The sequence below is a fragment of the Callithrix jacchus genome, chromosome 6, assembly GCF_049354715.1.
Source record: "Callithrix jacchus isolate 240 chromosome 6, calJac240_pri, whole genome shotgun sequence".
In the NCBI taxonomy this organism is placed as follows: Eukaryota; Metazoa; Chordata; class Mammalia; order Primates; family Cebidae; genus Callithrix; species Callithrix jacchus.
This window is the reverse complement of record NC_133507.1, coordinates 158,670,701-158,685,687: the sequence shown is the minus strand read 5'-3', so window position 1 is coordinate 158,685,687 and position 14,987 is coordinate 158,670,701. Positions and strand designations below refer to the sequence as shown.

Here is a 14,987-nt window from a genome sequence, read left to right as displayed (position 1 = left end):
TTTCTAAAAGATTGCCTCTTATCCATTCACAATGCAGAACTGAAAGAGAGTTTCACGTTCCTTCATCAACATGTGTTTTGTTTTCCCGTATTTCGTGTTTCTTATCGGTCTCCAAAGAAACATGTCAGGACACCGAATAATGCATGTGGTCACTTGTTCTAACGCTTTCACATGTTTTTTTGCATTTCTTTCTTTTAAAGCACAAGAGTCTGCTGACATTATTTTCCTTATTGATGGATCAAACAACACCGGAAGTGTCAATTTCGCAGTCATTCTCGACTTCCTTGTAAATCTCCTTGAGAAACTCCCAGTTGGAACTCAGCAGATCCGAGTGGGGGTGGTCCAGTTTAGCGATGAGCCCAGAACCATGTTCTCCTTGGACACCTACTCCTCCAAGGCCCAGGTTCTGAGTGCAGTGAAAGCCCTCGGGTTTGCTGGTGGGGAGCTGGCCAATATCGGCCTGGCCCTTGATTTCGTGGTGGAGAACCACTTCACCCGGGCAGGGGGCAGCCGCGTGGAGGAAGGGGTCCCCCAGGTGCTGGTCCTCATAAGCGCCGGGCCTTCTAGTGACGAGATTGGCGACGGGGTGGTAGCACTGAAGCAGGCTAGCGTGTTCTCGTTCGGCCTCGGAGCCCAGGCCGCCTCCAGGGCAGAGCTGCAGCACGTAGCTACCGATGACAACTTGGTGTTTACTGTCCCGGAATTCCGTAGCTTTGGGGACCTCCAGGAGAAACTCCTGCCGTACATTGTTGGCGTGGCCCAAAGGCACATTGTCTTGAAACCGCCAACCGTTGTCACTCAAGGTATGTATCCTCTTCTCACCGTCCGTGTGGGCCTGGGGTGTTGTGTGTGTTGGTCTTCGTAGACGTAAGGTGGGCACAAGCATGATTGGGCCACAGGAGAAGCTGTAAGTACCCACGGTCCGGTCCTTCCCTGAGGAGCTGGGTCCTGGATGTCGTGTTTGTGTTTGCTGCAGAATGCGGGCAAACTGAAGACCAGTGAGTGAGTGGAGGCTCCTGTGGGAGTGTGACTTGCTGAGAAAGTGTGCTTTTAAGGCGAACTCCACAGGAAAACTGAACACCAGTGAGTGAGTGGAGGCTCCTGTGGGAGTGTGAGTTGCTGAGAAAGTGTGCTTTTAAGGCGAACTCCACAGGAAAACTGAAGACCAGTGAGTGAGTGCAGGCTCCTGTGGGAGTGTGAGTTGCTGAGAAAGTGTGCTTTTAAGGCGAACTCCGCAAACCTGTTGGGTTGAGAGTGTTGAACGTCATCGTATGAACTACTTGTAGCCCAGTCATCCTAAAAATGGGCTTGAGGGGCTCAATACGGTACTGAGAAACTTAGTCCAGAACCGGGGCGTTGGCCTCTAGCAGTCAGTGTGTTAGAAGTGTGCTCACACGCGGAGTCTCTTTCCAAATGCAAGGATGGAGTGAGAGTGTCTACTCAAAGTCCTTCCGTTCTAGGGCGCTGACAGTCACACTTCTGAAGGTAAGACATAACAGTGCACTCACTTGATGGAGTATTTATGATTTTTTTTTCCCCTGTGCTTACCAAGTGTGGGAGTAATTCTTTTGAGTGGCGATATTAGGATACAGGCTCAAATGGACGGTCTTTGGCAAAACGGCCAGTTGGAGTGGTCTGAAAAACAAAACTCCGACCATTTGTTATGTTACGGCACATAACAAACATAGGAGGTGTGGTGGGGGCATCAGGATGCACAGCTCCCCCTACCTGTTCAAGCGTTTTCTGAGACATCAGCCATTTTCAGACCTATCAGTTTCATGACCTAGGTCAGGACAATAGGATGCCATTTGGTGAATTAGGGACTCAGTGGCCCCCAATAGTTTCCAGAAACACTCAACTCACTTCCCGGTGTTGCTTACACACTGGGATGCTCTAACAAGATTAGTGCTTACATATAAAATATATGATCTTGTTCTTCGTCGTCCTTCCAGGGTCGGTGAATGGATACTGAGGATCCTATAAGACTCTGATGATCATCTGCAGCCAATGATCTAAATTTTCTTGTGTGAAATAACACAGGGTCCCAGCTCTCATTCGCTGACTTTATAAGTAAAGGCTGGGTTTACAACATAAACGTTGTAATAAGATACTGCGTCACCCATTGTATCAATTAGGGATCCAGGGAGGTTTTCCTTTGAAAAAGGAGTGACAATAATTTAAAAATAACCCTTTTGGAGGATATACCAATGTACAAAAATTGTATGAAATTAAGAGTAGAGCATTTCAAAGTCTTAATTAAAAGCATCAATATCTATTTATTTATGGACCTGACCTCTACTTAATAATGCTTTGCTAATCATTAGTTCTAGTTGTTGCATTCATGTAAACGCAGTATCACCACATTTCCTTACAAGGGTTACAAAATTCACATTGAGTCATCGCAAACTTTCTTCAGATGGTTTTAAACCAGGGGTTTTGTTGTAATAAAAATTATAGGTACAGGCCGGGCGCAGTGGCTCAAGCCTGGAATCCCAGCACTTTGGGAGGCCGAGGAGGGTGGATCACGAGGTCAACAGATCAAGACCATCCTGGTCAACATGGTGAAACCCCGTCTCTACTAAACATACAAAAAATTAGCTGGGCACGGTGGCGCGTGCCTCTAATCCCAGCTACTCAGGAGGCTGAGGCAGGAGAATTGCCTGAACCCAGGAGGCGGAGGTTGCGGTGAGCCGAGATCGCGCCATTGCACTCCAGCCTGGGTAACAAGAGCGAAACTCCATCTCAAAAAAAAAAAAAAAAAATTATAGGTACAAAGCTCAGGATATGGGCTCTCTACTTAATTTATACATTGGAACCATAACCTGGTGATGTAGCATGAAAAGTGCATGTGAGTATTGCCTTCTGCAGAAGGCTCTGTCTGGCATTTACTTAAGTTCGAAAGGCCGGTTCGGTGTGGCTTAGCTTTCACTGCATACAGTTTTCCAGGTTTTCTCTCACTTGACAGGGCCATAGAATTGACCCACATCCTTCAGCTGAGCTAACAGGCAGACTAGAAGTTTGAGCATGATGTTCTGAGCGCAAATGGATACTGAGGAGCAATGGAAACACAGCGTGTAGGACTGCCTGCCGCTGCCTGGAGCTGCTTACGCTCATTGCATACTGGTGCCGTTTTGTAACTCTGGCAATTAAGAAAACAACTGGCTGGGCACGGTGGCTCACGCCTGTAATCCCAGCACTTTGGGAGGCCAAGGTGGGTGGATCACGAGGTCAGGAGTTTGAGACCAGCCTGGGCAAGATTGTGAAACCCTGTCTCTACTAAAAATACAAAAAATTAGCCAGGCACGGTGGTGGGCACCTGTAATCCCAATTACTTACTTGGGTGGCTGAGGCAGGAGAATCACTTGAACCCTGGGAGGCGGAGGTTACAGTGAGCCAAGATTGTGCGTTGCACTCCAGCCTAAGCAACAGGGTGAGACTCCCTCTCAAGAAAAAAAAAGAAAAAAGAAAAAGAAAACAACTAAGTGAAAACGTACAACCTGCTGAGGTTTCTCTGGGCTTGCCTACTTTTGGCTTGCATGTCAGAGTATGCCCAGAGATTTCCCTGTTTTGCAGACACCGACGAAGCGGCTTGGCTGCAGATGTTAAACCTGGTCTCTGGTCCTGGGTCTTCTGTGGACCTGCCGTGTGATCCTGGGACGGGCATGCAACCTCTCTGGGTTTTGATTTCTTGAATTTATGACGAAGGAGTTGCACCAGATGACGATATGTCTGTACTAGGAGAAGTTTCAACTTTTGAATGAAAATGGGCAGCACGTGACCCTCGTTCCAGATTTTCCCTAGCTAAGTAGAGTTTTAACCCCTTGATCACAAGCATCATGTTCAATATCGGTGATTAACATGTAAATATTCAACAAATATCCTTGACTGTCTGGTATGTGCCAGACACTCTGCCAAGTGCTGGAGACATGGTGCTGTTTAATGAGATGGATGTGGCTGCTTGTCTGTTACAGGATAATGGGGAAAGAGATAATGTTAATATAAACTAGTGACCAGACAAAATATTCTGGGCATGAGAAGTTGCAGTAGGGCACTCAACAGGGCTGTGATGGGAAGACTGTGGGAAGGAACTTTAGATCAGGTGGAAGGAAGGCTCTGAGAAGGTGTGGGATCGAAGGCAGATGAGCATGTGGAGAGCAGGGGAAGAGTGCTCGAGGCAGAAGGAAGAGCAGCAGGGGCCGCCCTGCAACACAAAGGCGCTTGGTCCTTTGCCGGAACTGTCAGAAGGCAGTGTGACTGGAACACATGGGACCTGAAGTTCAGGCTCCTTGGATTCGTGGAAGCTGGAGAAGCAGCTGCTGTAGGGGAATGAGAGGCTGCAGCTTTCTTGTAGTTAATTTTGAGGGGAGCGTGAGGCATTCAGGGACTGACACACACCTAGGTTCCTGGGAGAGGCCTGAGAGATGCATTTGGGAAGGAGTGTGGCTACAGGAGGAAGGAGGCCTGGGCCCAGCCTTGAGGAGGGATCATCCTAGAGCCAGGCGAGGGGAGAATTCCCCAGGGAGAATTCTGAGGAGGAGCTGTCCAATGTAGATACAGAGTGTGGGTGCCAGGAGTTGAGAGAGGGGAGTACCAGGAGGGAGGGAGAGGTTGCCTGGGACGGGTTGCTGGGAAGCCAGATAGGAGGAAGACCACCAGCAGCAGTCAGCAGGGTCACCGTGAAGCAGCTGGTGATGCTGGTGAACTAGCTCCCAGGTACATGGTGCAGGGAACTGGGCCTGTGGGCTGGGAGCCAATGGCAGAGACAGGTAGGCCGTGGGTTAGGGCTGGGGGCATGGGCCCTCCTCCGAGGGCTTCTGTTTTCTCAGAGACAAATGAGGAGGTCTTGGTTCAGCGGAGGCAGTGGCAGAGGGCTGAGCAGAGAGCACAACCATGAGAGACAGTCATTCTGAAGGATGGGACAGCCAGCTTCCCAGGGAGGCGTGGGAGGATGGCGGTAGCCACGGATCTCCCTGTGGGGATCTGGGGTTCCAAGTGGCACATGTGGATACCTGGTTGTGTTCCTCTGGGACTGTCCACTGCTTTAGTGATGCATGAGGAAGACAGAGGGCCTGATGGAGGCTTTGTCAGGAGAGTCTGATGGAAGCGCAGGGATGATGCACAGAGGACAATAGAGAGAGGCGCGGGAGGAGGCTGAAGAGGGCTGTGCCTTGGTGGCGAGGAGAAGCAGGACTTTCAAGTTCATCTCCCAACAGGGCAGTGAAGTCAGGTCCTGCAGAGCCACGTGAAAGAGAAGACAGCTGTGTTTGGGTTGGTGTTTCTGTTGGGTGGAGGGAAGTGCTGGCGCATCCCTGACATGGCTCACGGAAGAGGCAGCCTTGAGAATCCCAAGGTTTTTGTCACTGGGTCGGAGGAGATTCCTGGTGCAGCCCCCTCGTCTTAGCAACGAGGAGACACACCCAGCGAAATGAAGTGATTCTGCTAAGGCTAGGCGACTGGAGTCAGAGTCATGAGGCAAACGCAGGATTCAGTCATTCTTGCAGTCACTTTTTCAGCGCTTACCGTATTTGGCTGAGCATGGTTCTAGGCATATCATCTGTTACGCGCTCCCATGACCTGAATAAAAATCAAACATCCATGACCTCTTCACTAGTCAAAGGGGACTCTGGGACAGAGCCTCTGGGAACTGGAGGTGCATTTCAGGGTCCCCAGAGCTGAATCTCTGCTCGGTGCAAGGAAACTAGTTTGCTTGTTTCACCAGATCTGGATGACAGGCCTTCCCACTGGCTCATCAGGAGAAGTTCTAGTGATGCAGTGGTGGGGGAGGGAAAGCATGGGAGGGGAGGGTATAATATTTATCTTCTCCCACCCCAAGAGTTGTGCCATTGCTGGTACTTATAAAGAATAATATAACCGTCTGAACCACTTAGTATAGGGGAAAGAAGCTTCTCAGGTCATTGTTATATGAGTATTTTTCTATTTTTCTGTCATGTGTGATATACACAGTAAATACATGAATGGTAGATTCATGGTATAGCATATATGGAATTTATGTGTGTCTATATACGTGTGTGTGTATATATATATACACATTTCTTTCTAATGGTACAAAGGTGTAAGAAGTCCTCTAGACATCTGCACATTAATTTTATTTGCAAAGACATTTTAAACCAGAATCAAAGTGGTAGCCCAGAGAGACAGCATGTTCTAAATTAAAGGAAGGAATGAGAGAAAGCCCAGAAGAGATGTTCATAACAGTGACCATTAAATATTGAGGAAGATTCAGTGATGTTCTGCACACAGTGCTTCCCCAGCAGGCAACTGTGTTATTATTTGAAGGACATGGGTACATAACATGTGGCCCCTCTCTTAGAACATAGACCCGTCTTGGGGCTACAGGTGAGCACCCAGATGAGGCATTGCTATCCCAAAATGATTTCTTAAGGTGTTTATCAGTGATTCTCACCCCAGACATCATGCTCCCAGCTTCTGGTCCAGACAACCAGAAATGAACTGTTTCCAGAAACGCGTTCTAGGCTGGGTGTGGTGGCTCATGCTTGTAATCCCAGCACTTTGGGAGGCTGAGGCAGGTAGGTCACTGGAGGTCAGGAGTTTGAGACCAGCCTGACCAGCATGGTGAAACCCCGTCTCTACAAAACAAAACAAAACAAAACAAAACAAAACAAAACAAAACAAAACAAATCAAAACTTAACCAGGCATGGTGGAGTGCGCCTGTAGTCCCAGCCACTCAGGAGGCTGAGATGGGAGAATCACTTGAACCCAGGAAGCGGAGGTTGCAGTGAGCTGAGATTGTCACAGCACTCTAGCCTGGGTGATGGAGTGAGACTCTGTCCCAAAATAAAAATAAAATATGTTCTGGAAGGTAGCTCTAATTCTTAGAAGGTTCTTCCTTACCTTCATCCCAAAGTTTGCTTCCTTAACTTGCCGTGCAATCTATCTGATGGTATGTAGTAACAGAGGACTCTTCTGCCAACAGTCCGTCTCAAGTTTAATCATTTATGTTCCTCTACCTCTTGGAAGCTCTGTCAGGTTTCTGGGTTAGGCGTTGAGGTCTAATAGAGTTCATGGTTCCTACAATATGGCTGGGTTGCCTACACATGGATATAGCAGTTCACAGTCACTGTGGGACAGTGATCTTACTGAGATGTTTTGCTTTACGGTTTGCTTTTAAGTTATGACTATCATAATTATTACTTAGGACCTTTAAAAACAGATATCTCTTTTTTTTTTTTTTTTTTTTTTTTTGAGATGGAGTCTCGCTCTGTTACCTAGCTGGAGTGCAGTGGTGTGATCCTGGCTCACTAGAACCTCCTCCTCCCAGGTTCAAGCGATTCTCATGCCTCAGCCTTCTGAGTAGCTGCGATTACAGGTGTTGACCCCCATGCTCTGCTAAATTTTATATTTTTAGTAGAGACAGGGTTTCGCCATGTTGGCCAGGCTGGTCTTGAACTCCTGACCTCAGGTGATCTACCCATCTCAGTCTCCCAAAGTGCTGGGATTGCAGGCATGAGCCACTGTGCCTGGCCAAAACACAGGTCTCTTAAGTGAAAAACATTTGCTGGTTTTGATGCTAATTTCCTTTTGTAACTTTTAAGTTAAGTAATTATTTTGTCTGTCAAATGAAGACATGGAATACAGAACTAAAGAGAATAGGGACATGCAGTCTCTTTCAACTTTTGCACTTGACCGTGAGCATTTTGAAACCAAGAATGTGAGGCAAAGGGTTCTCTGGGCAGACACCCGTGGTTTCTTTTTCTTTAATTATTTGAGCGATGGCTTCACTCTGGCTAGGTTTGTATTTACGGCAGAAAAGAACGTATGGACTTTTCTGTGACAGCATAACAAAACAGGTGGCTACTAAAACTCAAATTTGTTTTTGTGCAACTGTTTTGTACAAACTACTGACTGGGCAGCATGGAAGGGGAGCTAGCTTTCCTCCAGCAGGTGGGGAGGCAACTGTAACTTATGTGTTCTTGGGACACATTCCCTTTGGGGTGGCCCTGTGGTCACATTGGCCGCAGCAAATGGGCACGTCCTTTCAGTGGAGTTAGCTTTGTAGAAAGTCATTGTTGAATGGGCTCGGTAAGGCCATTCTAACTGCCTTATAATGTTGCCACCTACAGTCATTGAAGTCAACAAGAGAGACATAGTCTTCCTGGTGGATGGCTCATCTGCACTGGGACTGGCCAACTTCAATGCCATCCGAGACTTCATCGCTAAAGTCATCCAGAGGCTGGAAATCGGACAGGATCTTATCCAGGTGGCAGTGGCTCAGTATGCCGACACTGTGAGGCCCGAATTTTATTTCAATACCTACCCAGCCAAAAAAGACATCATAACCGCTGTGCGGAAAATGAAGCCCCTGGACGGCTCGGCCCTGTACACGGGCTCCGCTCTAGACTTTGTTCGGAACAACCTGTTCACGAGCTCAGCAGGCTACCGGGATGCTGATGGGATTCCTAAGCTTTTGGTGCTGATCACAGGTGGTAAGTCCCTAGATGAAATCAGCCAGCCTGCCCAGGAGCTGAAGAGAAGCAGCATAATGGCCTTCGCCATCGGAAACAAGGGTGCCGATCAGGCTGAGCTGGAAGAGATCGCTTTCGACTCCTCCCTGGTGTTCATCCCGGCCGAGTTCCGAGCTGCCCCATTGCAAGGCATGCTGCCCGGCTTGCTGGCACCTCTCAGGACCCTCTCTGGAACCCCTGAAGGTATGGTGGTGATGACTTCAGACACACAGTGGGGTGGTCTCCAGGCAGGACCTTTGAGAACAAAACAAAATGAAGTTTATTTGTATTTCACTAAGAGACAACGAATGATAAAAACAGCAGTAACAAACACGATTTATTTCAGGTTCCCTTTTGCACTGGGTTGAGGATTGAATAGTTTACAATGTCATGCAATAAAATTTCATATGATAAGAACTGTATGATTTAAACCATGGGACCATGGGTCTACCTGTCTTTGAAGCTTCTGGCCTAGGAGGTCACATCTCAGTTCTTATTGCTTGTCAGATCCCTGCGTTCTTCTGTTTCTACTGGTGATTTCTGTCCAGTCTCCTCTCTACCACCAGGATGCAGCTTACCTTTCCTGAGTTGACCATCTCCTTCTAAATAACAGTCTGAGCTTTTCTGGGCACAGTGTCCTCAGCTTTTACTCCCTCTCTTCTCTCTCATTAAGGGATTACTCTCAGTGGGAAAGCATATTGAATGGGTGGGTGTGGAGTTCAAACCTACTGGTTCTTCAAATCCCTCATTTAATATGATTGTCAGTGGAGAGTTATTTCTAAAGACATTATAAAGATCTATGAGCTAATGAGTTGAAGAAATGTGATTCACCATCCTTAATGAGAAGATGAGTATCACAGAATCATGCTTTCCTACCTTGCAGACTTGGTCACTAGAGGATTGCCTGATGTATGACTCATTTTGCCTGGATGCATGCTTTCTTTTCACACTCCCTGGTCTTCTTAATCTGCCTCTCTCTCTCTCATAAAATTTTTCTTAAAACTTTTAATCCACACTTTTATAGCCAAAGTTCAACTTAACCTAGGATATAATTCACTGTGAGGTCTCAATTACAGTAGGGCATCAGGGAAGAAATAAAAAATAAAAATGTAAAGGCACAAGCTAAATGTGTTGGGCAGAATACTCTGTTTTGAGAATTACGTTTTTTATTCTGAATGTGTGTAACTTTGGCCAAGCCTAGCAAATAGTCCTTTTCTATTTTGCTGTGTATTTATGGTCCTGTCATCTCACTTTGGGGGAATTCCCCTGTTGGATGATTGCCTAGCAAGGCTGTGACTTCCTGATACGAGAAGAGTCCCAGTAGAGAAAGACAAACAGGGAAGTCTGAGGAAGACTTCAAGATGAGACCAGCCTACTTTTGTTACTTTTTTTTAGCTGTAAGAAGTTCTCAGGTTAGTGAGGGCTAACTGCTTCTGATCTATGGATGGAAGACCCTCTGTTAGTGGGTAGAGGTGAGCCCCAGAGGACCCAGCCGGACACACTTAAACCTAGCTGGGGTGAGTGATGTGGAATGATGCGGCACCTTCATAGAATTCATTTTTAGGGAAGAAGTGTTCAGTTTCAAGAAGTCTGATCAATTTTGTTGTTTGTAAACATGCTAACTTTGATGTTGCAGCTCTTTTTAGGCCAACTTGGTTTTGTAAACTTGGCTACCAATATGTCTCACAAACACCAGCCACCAGCAGAGGAAAATATGTGGGCCATCTGCCATATTTTACAAGATGGACATGCTTTGCCACGCTGACTTTCTCTGTGTTCTAAATGTTGGCATGTGTGTACATGTTGTAGGCACACATGATAAAACTCTCTGTGGTTGTGTATGTCTCACTTTGTTTTCTGTGCTTCACTGCAGTTCACGCAAACAAAAGGGATATCATCTTTCTTTTGGATGGATCAGCCAACGTCGGAAAAGCCAATTTCTTTTCTATGCGCAGCTTTGTAATGATGCTAGTTAACAGCCTTGATGTTGGAAATGACAATATTCGTGTTGGTTTAGTGCAATTTAGTGACACTCCTGTAACGGAGTTCTCTTTAAACACATACCAGACCAAGTCAGATATACTTGATCACCTGAGGCAGTTGCAGCTCCAGGGAGGTTCGGGCCTGAACACAGGCTCAGCTCTAAGCTATGTCCATGCCAACCACTTCACGGAAGCTGGCGGCAGCAGGATCCGTGAACACGTGCCGCAGCTCCTGCTTCTGCTCACAGCTGGGCAGTCTGAGGACTCCTATTTGCAAGCTGCCAACGCCCTGACGCGTGCGGGCATCCTGACCTTTTGTGTGGGAGCTAGCCAGGCGAATAAGGCAGAGCTTGAGCAGATTGCTTTTAATCCAAGCCTGGTGTATCTCATGGATGATTTCAGCTCCCTGCCAGATTTGTCTCAGCAGCTGATTCAGCCCCTAACCACATATGTTAGTGGAGGTGTGGAGGAAGTACCACTCGCCCAGCCAGGTAAACCTCCCCTGTTGCCGGGAACTCCCTCTCCTTCCTTAGACACCACCCTGGCGAGTAGTTGGTCGGTCTGAACTCAAGAGCACTGTGGACTGTAGAAGGACAATTGGCTCCCTTCCACTGAAATAATTTGAATGGGACTTGAGACACTGTACCAGCAAGGTTAGACTCTGTCTAAAGGGTGTTCACTAAGGCAAGTCTAGAACATCCAGCTTATGTTCTATCCATTTTGTCTCACCCTTTATTCAGAAGGATTTTTTTCCTGTAATGACTGTGAGGATTCTGGAGTTCCAATCCAGACTTGGGGGTGAGCGGATGGAGAGAGGTAGAAAGAGAGAGAGATTTTTCTTACATGAGTATGCCTTGGGATTATTTAAAAATTGAAATTGTATTTTTATATAATTTTTAAATGTTTAACATCTGCTGTATCTATAAAACTATTTCTTATAAACAAAGGTGCGTCTTCATGCAATACTGAACTGGCTTCCAGGGGAAGTCTAACTTATTCTTACTCTAAATTATTATAGTGGTAAGATGTGGATGTATTAGATCTACCAGTCTGCTAATGTCACACAGATGGGTGGCAAGACTAACCCAACTGAAACCTAATCAAAATAGTTCTAAGAATTGTTTGAACTGAGAATAATATTTACATTACATGTTGTGGTGCCCTGAGGGCTGTCATCTGTGTTTCCTGCTGTCTCATTACAACAGATTGGGAAGCACTGACAAAGAGCCTGACACACACAGCAATAATGGTCACTATTGTGGGTCTTGACCTGTAACGTCAAATTTAATGAATTGGTCATTCAATCACAGCAGATTCATGGCAATCCAGTTATCCCTGGGTGGTTGACCCATATCAGCTTTTTTTTTTTTTCACTAGAGATTGAGATCAATTTTTTCAGCAAAAGTGTGTTAAGGGCCACATTTTCAATTCTTTCATTTGCAACAGTTTGCAAATGCTGCCTGTTTTCCTGGAGTGATTGCCACCTGATGTAAGGAGAGAACCTGGTGGGGTTTTTCCCTGGCTGGCTTTGTTGAAGATGCATGATGCTAGATGGGAGAGGCTGATCTAGTCACTAGATTTTGCAAATATGCACGGCTTTGAAATAGGACACTGTCAAGACAAGTGGCATGAGTTTGGGTTTTCTCTTCTCTTGCTGGCACAGTGGTTATCAGATGAGTTTCCCCAACCCCCATTGTCAAATGCCAGTGGTGCTGGGCTGAAGTCCCTTTGGTGCCTGTTGTGCTCTCGTCCCTCATTGTGTCCTAATCTGCCTTCATTGCAGAGAGCAAGCGAGACATTCTGTTCCTCTTTGACGGCTCAGCCAATCTGGTGGGCCAGGGACAGTTCCCTGTTGTCCGTGACTTTCTCTACAAGATTATCGATGAGCTCAATGTGCAGCCGGATGGGACCCGAATTGCGGTGGCTCAGTACAGCGATGATGTCAAGGTGGAGTCCCGTTTCGACGAGCACCAGAGTAAGCCTGACATCCTGAATCTTGTGAAGAGAATGAAGATCAAGACAGGCAAAGCCCTCAACCTGGGCTATGCCCTGGACTATGCTCAGAGGTACATTTTTGTGAAGTCCGCTGGCAGCCGGATCGAGGATGGAGTGCCTCAGTTCCTGGTGCTGCTGGTCGCGGGAAGGTCATCTGATCGTGTGGACGGTCCAGCAAGTAACATGAAGCAGAGTGGGATTGTGTCTTTCATCTTCCAAGCCAAGAACGCGGACCCTGCTGAGTTAGAGCAGATTGTGCTGTCTCCGGCATTTATCCTGGCGGCAGAGTCGCTTCCAAAGATTGGAGATCTTCAACCACAGATCGTGAATCTCTTAAAAACAGTGCACAACGGCGCTCCAGTACGAGGTATGGTAGAGAAATGCTAGTTGCTTCTGCCACTCTGTTCTCTAATGCATGAGTTGAGGGTAGGCTGCTGGCCACTGGTCCTCAGATAGAAGCCCTCCTTGAGTTTACGTGAAAGGTGGAAGGTTAATCAGTAGTTTCGGCAGGAACAATAGAATATGAGTTTTCTTTCCTTGCTTTGATTCTCTAGCTGCTCTCTCAGGAGAATCAGGGTGATTATTTTTAAGGACATTAGATTATTTCATAGTAAGACACGTTATACAGATTTAGATATCAGTGGTTAAAATCTTTTTTAAAAAGCAGTTCTTACTGTATGCATAATGAAAGCCATGTCACATGGTTACATTATAGCTAGAAGTCTTCATCTTCATATTCACCCAATGCCTTTATATTAATTGTTACAATTCCTTCAATGTGTTATCATTCCTTCACTACATTCATTAAAAATTAAAGGATTAAAAAAGGCAGATAAGTTCCCATCAAATCTCTGCATTAAAATCCCCAACTGCTAATTCACACGATTATCACTTTTTGTTTAACCACTTTTATTGAGTGATAAAAATGCAGTGAAGAGAGCACTTTTTCTTAACTGCCTTTTGATGAAAAGTGGAGGCTCCAGAGCCTCTCTTTTGACTACTGGGCCCATTGGCTTGGGATGGTAACTCTGACATCTGGGTTACATTTCCTTCCATTAACCCACTTGTGACTCGCAGCAACTCACTTGAAACCTCCCACAGAGAAAATGCTAGTGGTTATTCAGGTGCTGCCCTCCCATGTCTCTCCTCCCATCCCCATTTTTTTCTTGAATACAACTTCGAAAGTTAACAATACTCTTCAAGCATTGAGAGGTTCCAGAATAGAAGGGGTCCCTATGTTGGTGTATTAGTCTCCCATTGCTGCTATAATGAAGTAAAACAAATGTAGTGGCTAATAACAAAACAAATTTGTTATCTGACAGTTTTGAAGTTCGAAAATTGGAAACCAGTCTTACTGGGCTAAAATCAAGATGTCAACAGACTGTGTTCTTTCTGCAGGTTCTAAAGGATTCTCCATCTGCTCATCTTTTCCAGCCTCCAAGGGCTGCCCACATTCCTAGGCTCCTGGCCCCATCCTCTCTCTATCCTCAGTGCCAGCAGCATGGCACCTTCTCTCCTCTCTGACCTCTGCTTCCATTCTTACTTTTCTCTCTCACTCTGACTCTCTTACCCCCTCTTATAAGGACACTTGTGATTGATTACCATCTGGCTAATCTAGGGCAATCCTCCATCCCCAAATCACAGCTCCAAAGTTCTTTTCTTCAAGTTCAGGGATTTGGACTTGGACATCCTTGGGGTGCTGTTATGCAGCCCACTTCGCTGATGTGGAGTTGTTGATCTGATGTCCTGTGTGAGTCACCAGGCTATCCTCCTCTCAGTTTCAGGTGAAAAGGATGTGGTGTTTCTGCTTGATGGCTCTGAGGGTGTCAGAAGCGGCTTCCCTCTGTTGAAGGAGTTTGTCCAGAGAGTGGTGGAGAGCCTGGACGTGGGCCAGGACCGGGTCCGCGTGGCCGTGGTTCAGTACAGCGACCGGACCAGGCCCGAGTTCTACCTGAATTCATACATGAACCAGCAGGACATTGTCAATGCCATCCGCCAGCTGACCCTGCTGGGGGGGCCAACCCCCAACACCGGGGCCGCCCTGGAGTTTGTCCTGAGGAACATCTTGGTCAGCTCTGCGGGAAGCAGGATAACGGAAGGCGTGCCCCAGCTGCTGATCGTCGTCACCGCCGATAGGTCTGGGGATGACGTGCGGAACCCCTCAGTGGTCCTGAAGAAGGGCGGGGCTGTGCCCATCGGCATTGGCATCGGGAATGCTGATATCACAGAGATGCAGACTATCTCCTTCATCCCAGACTTTGCCGTGGCCATTCCCACCTTTCGCCAGCTGGGAACCATCCAACAGGTCATCTCCGAGAGGGTGACCCAGCTCACCCGCGAGGAGCTGAGCAGGCTGCAGCCAGTGCTGCAGCCTGTACCGAGCCCAGGTATGCGGGGAATGCTTTGCATCCTCACTCTGTGTCACTGTCGGGGGCTACTTGTCTGGACTGTGGGCCACAAGGTGTTTTAAATTTTGCTTTTCCTGCCATTTGGAGTGAAAACTAAAATTATGGGAAAATTTAGGAA

At 46.9% G+C, this 14,987-nt stretch overlaps 1 protein-coding gene across 1 annotated transcript in view; it reads left to right on the top strand.

Moving 5' to 3' along the window:
• The window catches only part of COL6A3 (collagen type VI alpha 3 chain), a 93,224-nt gene that overhangs the window by 27,074 nt on the left and 51,163 nt on the right, over positions 1–14,987 (top strand). The window contains exons 4-8 of the mRNA XM_035306121.3: positions 201–803; positions 8,104–8,688; positions 10,358–10,957; positions 12,250–12,828; positions 14,240–14,848. Of these exons, the coding sequence (XP_035162012.3) occupies positions 201–803; positions 8,104–8,688; positions 10,358–10,957; positions 12,250–12,828; positions 14,240–14,848 (2,976 nt within the window). The remainder of the gene's footprint in view (positions 1–200; positions 804–8,103; positions 8,689–10,357; positions 10,958–12,249; positions 12,829–14,239; positions 14,849–14,987) is intronic.